Below are 9540 nucleotides of genomic sequence, written 5' to 3'. Positions count from 1 at the left end.
AGGTGACTTTCTAAAGATTAGCCTGCTAGGTGGAAAGGCTTGTTGTCCCTAACCAGACTCTGGCGCAATCGAGAAAAAAGGAAAAGGTAAACTGATGACAATAGAAGGCTTAGGATGGGCTGTAACTGCACTTCTGCCCTTTGGACTACTTGGCTGTAGTTAAGGGTTTCAGGAGCGCCAGAATTTTAGATATTTTCCGTTTGTATGTTACTGTTAGCTTATTTTCAAACATTTAATACATGTGCTTGATACATCATTCAGGTTATAAAATAGGTTATGTACACAACTGACTATCCATTCTGTTCCCTTCTACTGTAGCAGCTATTATTTCACATTTCTTGTCTGTCTTATCAGAGTCTAGATATATTCCTAAAGATGATCTGTCAAGTGCTGGTCTTTAATCAGCTATTAAAGTTATTTGGGAAAAACATAGCAGTTTGTTTGAAATGCACACTCTCGGGCCCCATCCCATACTTAATGAAATAGGAACTGCCTTTTAGTAAGAGCCTCAGATGATTCTGCCCATTAGAGTATGAAGATTATTATTTCTTTCTTTGGCTACACTCAAGGTGCTGGAGGTAACGTGGGAAGAGAATCATACTGTGCCAGGGAGCAAACCATGGGCTCCAGCCCTTTGAGCCATTATCTCTTGCCTAAGAGTGCAAACAATTTTAAGGGTCAAAACCAATAGAATTGAGGGACTTTGATAGTTGATTTTTTGTCAACAGCTAGATAGTATGTTTCAGGACTCCAGTTCAGTGAGTGACCCCTGAGTACCTCTGGGTGTGACCCATACACTGCCCTCCTACCACATACCAAAGATATAGATATATATAGATATAGATACATCTATATCTATATATATAGATATAGATATAGATATATGATTACCTGGCTAGATCATAAGCCCTAGCTTCTCATCAAACTTTAGTTGCTGCTGTTAATATCTCATCCAGTCTTAATGGAGAACCTAAGAAGCACTCAGGAAAAATTCTGCCTCCAGAATGCCTTTTTTATTTTTTGCTTTTTTGGGTCATACCCAGCGATGCACAGGGGTCACTCCTGGCTCTGCACTCAGGAATTACCCCTGGCGGTGCTCAGGGGACCATATGGGATGCTGGGAATTGAACCCGGGTTGGCCGCGTGCAAGGCAAATACCCTACCTGCTATGCTATCACTCCAGCCCCCCAGAATGCCTTTGAACTCAGCAGTTAACTTTTCTGTGGGTCTCTAGTCTTACTCATTTAATGTCTTTTGGAAATGTCTTTACTGTGTCCTATATTGCTGTATTACCAGTGCCTAGCATACAGTAACTGCTCAATAAATGTTTTTGAAGTCAAATGGTGCTTTTCATAATAGATAAATTGTTTTGGACATAGATATTCCTGTGGAATAGCTAATAAAATTTTCTAGCACACATTTATAATTAGAGATGTTTTCTGGACTGCAGAGTTAGGAGTCTGATCATTCCATCTGAGGTTGATTAGTGTGAAGTAATTGGAAATAGGCTGGATTGAGGAGGAACCTTGAAGGACAATAGCATGTAAGGAGCAGCCAGAGGGAAAAAGCATAGGATTATAAGTTGGTTCCTTCAGTTGTATCCTTCCAATTCTAACGTGTTTTGTGGGTTCCTTTTGTGTGTGTGAAGAAAAATTTTTATTAAAAGGGAGATAAAACATGCTTAAGAGAGAAGAGGCTTTTCCAGAAAGAAAGGAAATTCCACATCCCAAATTGATAGATATACAATTCCAGAGTGGAATGTGCCTTTTTTTTTTTTAGTATAAAAATAATTCTTTTGTGGGGAATGGAGAGCTGCCCAGCTTTTATCAGGGGCTTGAGGGTCACTCCTGGCAGTATTTGGCCTAGAAAGATCAGCTTGAAAGTTCACCAGGGCCTGGTGATTTAGTGCTGCTCTGCTAGGGGCCACCAGGACCACAGCCAGAGATGCTTGAAGGGCATATGGCGTCAGGGATTGAATTTGGAGTGTTGCATGGAAGATAGGTGCTCAGCCCACTTGAGCACTTTATCTCCTGACCCCACCACACACACTGAAAATTTTTGGTCTTGGTGCTGAACCTGGCAGTACCCAATGCTTATTCCTGGCAGGGGAGAGCCAGATGTACCAGGGGTAGAACCCAGGTTGGCCTCATGCTAAGAAAGCCACCCTACAAGCTGTACTATTGCTTCAGCCCTAAGGCATACATTTAAATACTTTGTAATATAGTATTTTTTTTTAAAAGGACTACTAGGAAGTCAGGAGACCTGGGTTCTAATCACTAAGATGAAGCCATATTGAACAGAAGATAATACTTCAGGTGAGGAGTAGGAAAGCTCACAGAAAATTCCTCCTTTCTTGGAAACTGGAGTAGTTTGTTCTTTATACAAGAGCAAGTGGGCTCTCAGAGCCACATTTGCACCCTTTGGGAAAGCGGTAAGAAGCAGAGTAATGAATCTTTAACAAAGCTTTAGCATTTAGGGGCTCTCATTGCATGAACCCTTATGTTGAAAACTGTTTAAACTGTAACTTCAAACCATGTACTATTAGGTACTGTCTCCAAGTCCAAATATAAGTAACCCAGTAGAACTACCAATTTTTGTAGTAGTCTGTCTCCATAGATGATCCTCCACTTGAGTTTGGGCCAGTCTTGTGATTCACTTTTGTTTAATGACAAAAGTAACACCCAAAGGTATGTTATAACTTAGCTTTTGGAATGCTGCCTCTGGTTGAAACCCAATACTACGAAGTCTTGTATTTTAGGGCCACATCTGGCAATGCTCAGAGCTTACTCCTGGGATTTGTGCTCAGAGGTAATTCCTAACAGGGCTTGGGGGACCATATTTGGTGTCAAGGATTGAACCCAGACAAGCACCCTACCCGCTGTACTATCTCGCCAACCCCCACTGACTTTTAATTGGGGGCGAGGGGCAGGTCTCATACCTGGCAATGCTCAAGTATTATTAACCTAGTTCTGCACTGAGGAATTGCTCCTGGCAGTGCTTGGGGGACCACATGGGATACTGGGGATCCAACCTGGGTTGGCTGTTTGCAAGGCAAATGCCCTTCCCGCTGCACTATCACTCTGGCCCCTCATTTTTGTTTTGGGACAAGTTAAAAATGGCCAGTCAGGTGTTTGCCTTGCATACGGCTGACCCAGATTAGGTCCCTGGCACCCCAAGTAGTCCCGAGCCCCACCAGGAGTGATTTCTAAGCACAGAGCCAGGAGTAAGCCCTGAACATGCTGGGTGTGGTCCAAAAAGGTTATTTTCATAAAAACTTATTCGAATCTGTATATGTGCTAACATTTTTAGACTAAGAAAGGGGTTTACTTAAAGATACTGGTGTACTGGGAATCTAACCCAGGTTGGTGCCTGTAAGGCAAGTGCCTTACCTGTTGTACTATCACCCCAGCCTTCAGACTCTATTTAAATGTCTGTTGCTGTATTACCTAGACTCTGATCCCATTTCTGATTGTGAAAAATATCACTCATTTTGACACTTTTCATTCCAGTAGGAATTCTAAAGTACTTCTATACTGAGTTACCAAGAACATATTGTTGGCTAAATTAACTTAGAAACTGTATAAACATGCTTGTACAAGAATGTTTAAGTCTTGGGAAATATTTTGTAGTGATGCCCATTTCAAGTCTCCTTCCAGTGTAGCTCTGAGGGCCTCAGCCTTCTAAGAGCCTGTTCCCCTGTTCTTTTGGTTTTGGTTTGGAGGTCAATCCTGGTGGCATTCCGGCGGCTATTCCTGGCTTGATGCTTACTTGACCATGCTTAGGGGACCACAGTGCTATGGACTGGACCCCGGCTTCTAAATGCAAAGCATAAATTAGATGTATTAAGCGCTCAGTTAGTCCCTATGTTTTTCTTTATCTGAAATTGACTTCCTTGTATGTCTGCCCTAAAGAGCATCACAAGGGAAGGTGAAAAATTGTGCACTTTAACAAAGCACTGTACAAACATGCTAAATTGACTCATAACTGATAAAATATCATCAAAGAAAAGTGCTTTCATAAAAGTTTTATTTATCCCCACAACAACCCTGTGAGGTAGGGTGATAAGGGCATTTGAAAATGAGAAAACTAAATCTACATTACTTGTTCACGGCTATACTGCTTAGTAAATATGTAGAAATAAAACTGAGATTTTAATGTCCATGACTTTATATTGATTCAGGTGGAAACAGGCAGAGAGAATATTAACTCGTCCCCCCTACCTTAATGCTAAAAGGACACTACCTTGAAAAATCCCATTTCAAAAGGTGAAAGTATTCCATTGTTTATTTCTACAAAGATTTATAAAATAAAAAAATAGTGAAATATTTTACAGTTTATATATATATATGTATATAATGGTCTCATTCAGGGATATGTCCTTCAACTGTGTCTATGATCAACTATTCCAAGTTCCTAGAAATGCAAACTTTTATGAAGGACAAGAATAATAAGCAGTAGCTCCAATCTTCCTTATTATTCCTCCATGTATCTTGAGTAAATTCTGTGAAATCTGGTCCCAGTTTGGGGGGGGGGGGAGGCAGGGGGTTGGGGGGGGGAAAGAAAACTCTACCACAAAGAGATGTCTGGTAAACTTTTATTTTGTTACCTACTCTCAAACCACTATCACATCATTTAAAACAGTGACTTCCCAAACCTTGCTATCAGAATCACTTGGAGAGCTTTATTAAGAGATCTCTCAGGCTCTAGTCCCAGTAAGACAATTTCTGCAGGGCTAGAGTCACAAGAATCTAATTTCAAAAGCTTCCGTACAGTAGTTCCAATGAACTCTCAGGTTTGAGAACCGCTGATGTATCTTAAAATACTAATATCAAAACCATAAAGTAAGTATAAACTTGTTGCTCTTATCCACTTTTCAAAAAGTTCTCAATATAGTTTGCATTATATCCCCAGAACTCTTGCCTCTGGGCAAGTAATTTAAATTCAAGATACAGAGAAACATTTTATAAAAATGTATCCTCATGAGTCTTGGATTCCAATAATAATTTAAGTATTTAAATATATGACCCTAAATTTTGTGACTCCTATTCTGAAATTTTAAAATGTGTTTATACAGGTTTCTGGTAGGCTTTCAACTTGGACAAAGACAGGAAAAGTTAATAATATAATCAAGCACATCAAAATAGTGTACTCAAATAGAGCTCAAGAGAGGAATAAGAAAGTAAATGAATGACAACCTAAGGCCTTTTGGCCCATACATTTTTGTTCCCAGTCCACTCTTCCCCTATAAGGGGAAATAAAATAAACATTCTTTCCTAGTTGCTTGGCATAGTTATTCGGTGGGTAACTATTAACTAAGTTAATTTAGATACATGAGATTAAAAGAGGTAACAAATAAATACTAGGAAGACAAAGAGAAGTCAGGTCAGAAAACCTTAACTAGATAATGATGTAGCATTAAAACACCATATTAGTACAATTATATGAAGGCGTCAGTGTCCTTTACATTTCAAATTTATGTGATTGACCCAAGGCGTGAAAGCGATCTGGTCCTTATGAAGAAGTCTGTGCTCGCTGGAAAGATTTGCAGGATTAACGAAATGCTTTTTTCTTCATTGATGAGATGAGTCTGTTTTTCAGGCAAGTTGACTGAACAAAACAATGAGAACAAACTTCTTTTAGAAGGTTGAATGGAGTTAATATCTAGATGAAAAAGTTATTGGCCAAAGGTAATGTTTTAAAAATGTCTATCTTTAACCTTAAAAACATACACGCACACATGCACAAACACACACACAGGAGCAGGGGAGTGAGGAGGTAAGAGAAAGGGGGGAGGAGAGAGAGATGGGGAGGGAGGGAGAGAGAAACAATGTACATCATTTTCACCTACAGTTACAAGAAAAAAAACAGCCACTTTTTTTAGAATAATTTCAACAAATTCCCCTCACCCCCAAAATTTGGAAAACAAGATAAAGCCATAAGGTAAATAAATATACATACTAGCTAGTAATATAGAATGATTTATGGTTTTGAATTATTATCAGATCTCTTTTAAGACCCACGGAGAAATATGGTGATATAAATCTAATTAGGGCTACACATATTACATGGAATTAAAAAACTTATTAAAATATTTTAACAATACAAATATTTAAAAGAATGTCTTTAAAGCCAGACATTTATCACTAGAATTACCACAATTTTGTGTACTTCAGAAATGTTATGTGTACACCAGTCACTTTTGCTGTGTCTTATCAGGTATCCATCTCTCCTGCATTTATTACTAAATCAGTTTTTATGAATTTGTATATTCTGTGTGAACTGAAGGGGCTGGACACATCTCAATAAAACATACACATCCACTTTACTAAATGGAAGTGTTTAAGGTAACTTCTGCCAAAAGATAAGGGAAATGAGAAAATAAAACATATTAAGGTGTAAGGAAGCCAGATAAATAGTCTCTCTATAAGTTATTAAAACTTTTGTATTAACAAATTTAAAATGACTCAAATCAGAAAATGAAGAAAAATATATTAAGCTGGTTCAAATTTTCTCAGGCTATATAAAATTTCCTTTATAATTTACCTCTTTACAGAATCTTTTCTATGCTTGCTTGCTTAATTTCTCAGTAACAAAGAAACTTTCCCATCATAGGATTGAAAACAGCTCTACCATTAATAAAAGTTGGTTTTATAATTAAAGTGCCTGCAGGCACAAATGGTATAGGTGTTTACATTTCCCGTAAGTTGTGGGAAAGCCCTTTGAGACTACTTAATCAGAAAACTTTCAGCAATTATAATACACACTGAAAGCTTAGGTCTTAAATGTTTTGGGTTTTGCTGTCTGAGCATAAAAAGGTAGCATTGGAGAAATGTGGCTAGGTTTACAATTTTGAGCAAGAGCATATGTAAAGGTAACGTATTTACATTTTATTTCAAGAAAGACAAGACAAACAGCATAAAGATGCCCAGATGCCCTAAAGATAAATACATTTCAAAGATTCTCATTAAAATGAATCTGTAGTATTTTTTCCTGCAAGCAAAATACCTTTCTTTAAATTAAAACAAAAACCAGTATTCTGAGTTGCAAATGCTTTTGCTTTTTGCAGAAAATCTGCCATGATTATTTTAATGAATAAGGATTTTCCACAAAACAGGCTTGCTCTACATGCTAAATTTTTAAACAGTTCAGTGACACAATATGCTAACTACATATACAACAGATAATATAGTAAGAAAACACTCAACCTGATGAAAAGTTAAAATCTTCATTAATACACTGAAAATTGACATAACTCATGCCTTTAAAATCAAAAATACAAAAATTAAATGTTTTCCTAAAAAGATTTCCTTATTTTAAGGATTCATTTGAAAATGAAGCTGCATGTAATTTGTACAATAAGTTGTACAAGTAAACAGGTAATATACATAAAAAATTAAGTGACATACTCCTCAATTATCAGTTGTCCACCTTTAATTTCCAATACTGTACTTTCTTAACAAGCATACAAAATATCAAACTTCTCTTTAGAAAAAGTGCCGTTCTTTGACATCCTTTACACAAAAACAGTCTGAGCCTATGGCATGTTAATGCAGTCGAGAGGCAAAGCATACTAACTTTTACAAATTCTACCTTCCATAAAAAGCCTCCCGAAAAGGAGATTACACACCACTATAAAAATATCAACCTCTTGTGGTAGCTGCATTAGAGAACCAAGGCTTGAAGACTATTTTTATATATCATAGAAAACCACTATGAGAGCATACTAACTGCATTGGTGGCTTGGGAGTTTACTGTGCCACAGGATTATGCATAGCTACTGTAAGGTACCAACACTGTTACACAGAGTTTTAAATTGATTGTAACTGAGAGCATAACAGAGGTACTACCAGCCCATGCAAAATAAAAATACTGAGACACTGTGCTGAATACTTCGTTCCTGGAGAAAACCAAAGGCAGCAGTAACCAATCAAGCCCAGCCGGTGACCAAACACATTCTCAGAGATTGGTGAGCACAGTGAAGTCTGAGGTATACCTTTATCCATTGAATCTGTGCCATTGCAAGATATTACCATTAGGGAACACATGCCATCACAATGGTTTAAATCTTTTGAATATTAGTCATTCATATATTCTTATCTACCCAGTCTCTTGATTTTTGAAAAGATTTCACCTACAGTAGAATATTACAGAAACAAAATATAAATGCATGTCCTTCTAAATGAAACTTACATGGACTAAAAGTAGAGAATATTTTTAAACAAATATACAATATGCAGGCAGACAAAGCAGGAAAACGGCCATTCAAATGTATAATATAAAACTAAAAATTGACTATTTTTCCAGAAAACTATGAAGCGCTTTAACTAAAAGGAATGCATAATGAAATTCTAATCTAATACAGGACAAAAATGTAAAAAGGTTATAAACCTTAACAGGAAAAATAAAACAACTTTTACTGGCCATTCCTGTTGAAATGAGAATCTTAAAGTAACAGAAAAGTGGCTACAAACCCACTTAGAGCACCAAACAGAGAGAAAATAAAAGTCCATTTTCATCTCTGTTATTATCATAAAATCCTGTGTGACTACAGGTCAAACTGCTGGTGGCAGAAACAGAATTCTTTATAAACTGCAGATGTCCTGTACATAAAAAAATTTCACTGGAGTTGCACTAGTTCTAAAGACTCTTCTGTTTTAGCCTACCTACTGTATGTATTCAATCTGAGATAAAGTCTCTTTCTGTAACCCTTGATTATTATTGGGCACCAAAGATAAGAAAAGCAAGACGGGGTACAAAAATGCAAAATTTCAACAGTAATGGCAATGTTTCGTCTTAGTCCAAAAGGGTCCTGCATTCTCTCCCCCTTCAGTGATTTGACAAGTCTTTGTATTTAATCAGGGGGCAGCAAATCATGCAAACGAAATCTGTCTCTGATGTGAGGCCGAACATCTTCATTCTGTATGGAGGAAAAGTAAAATTGTAAAAACCACATTAAAACCTTAAAAGTATGATCTGAAAACTTAGAAAAATTCTTAACTTTGCAGAGAAAATATATTATCAACTACTTTGTAATATATATATACTAGTTTTATTTGCCCAATATAAACTGCAGAAGTGATTAATGTAAAGTTAAATATAGATTTCAATTGCTGGTAGAGTGATGGGGTTCTAGAGTGGGATACACTTTGCATGCACAGGGGCCACACTATTGGTTAACGTATCTATAGCCTCACACATGCAATGCATTGGTCTACACTTAATCTACATCCCTGGCGTGGTACTGAGATTTTAAAACAAGTGTCAGCAAAAGTTTATGTAAGAATAATATATAAGATGGGGACAAATCAAAACTGTTAGGTCACTGAATTCTACTTTGTTTTTATATAGCAATAATTTCAATATAATTTATAAAGAAAGATACTTGTAATCCTCTTCAGTCTTGTCTTTAGTCTCCCACCGAGTTAACCTGAAGTCATTACTCTATGGGACTGGTGCAATGGTACAGCCAGTAGGGCACTTGCCTTGAATGCAGCCAACCCCAGGTGGTCCCCAGAGCCCACCAAGGTGATCCCTTAGTGC

The 9540-nt window shown here is 37.2% G+C and overlaps 1 protein-coding gene across 2 annotated transcripts in view; it reads right to left on the bottom strand.

Annotated features, from left to right (window-relative positions):
* Positions 1-4009: 4009 nt before the first annotated feature.
* CTDSPL2 (CTD small phosphatase like 2) overlaps positions 4010-9540 on the bottom strand; it is a 77769-nt gene continuing 72238 nt past the window's right edge. For both annotated transcript variants that reach the window (XM_055132496.1, XM_004609623.3), the window contains one exon: positions 4010-8917. In XM_055132496.1, coding sequence (XP_054988471.1) covers positions 8852-8917 — 66 coding nt within the window. In that variant the 3' untranslated portion in view covers positions 4010-8851. The remainder of the gene's footprint in view (positions 8918-9540) is intronic.

This window comes from Sorex araneus, chromosome 3, assembly GCF_027595985.1.
Source record: "Sorex araneus isolate mSorAra2 chromosome 3, mSorAra2.pri, whole genome shotgun sequence".
In the NCBI taxonomy this organism is placed as follows: domain Eukaryota; kingdom Metazoa; phylum Chordata; class Mammalia; order Eulipotyphla; family Soricidae; genus Sorex; species Sorex araneus.
The sequence above is the reverse complement of the archived record's forward strand: the minus strand, read 5'-3'. Positions and strand labels throughout refer to the sequence as shown.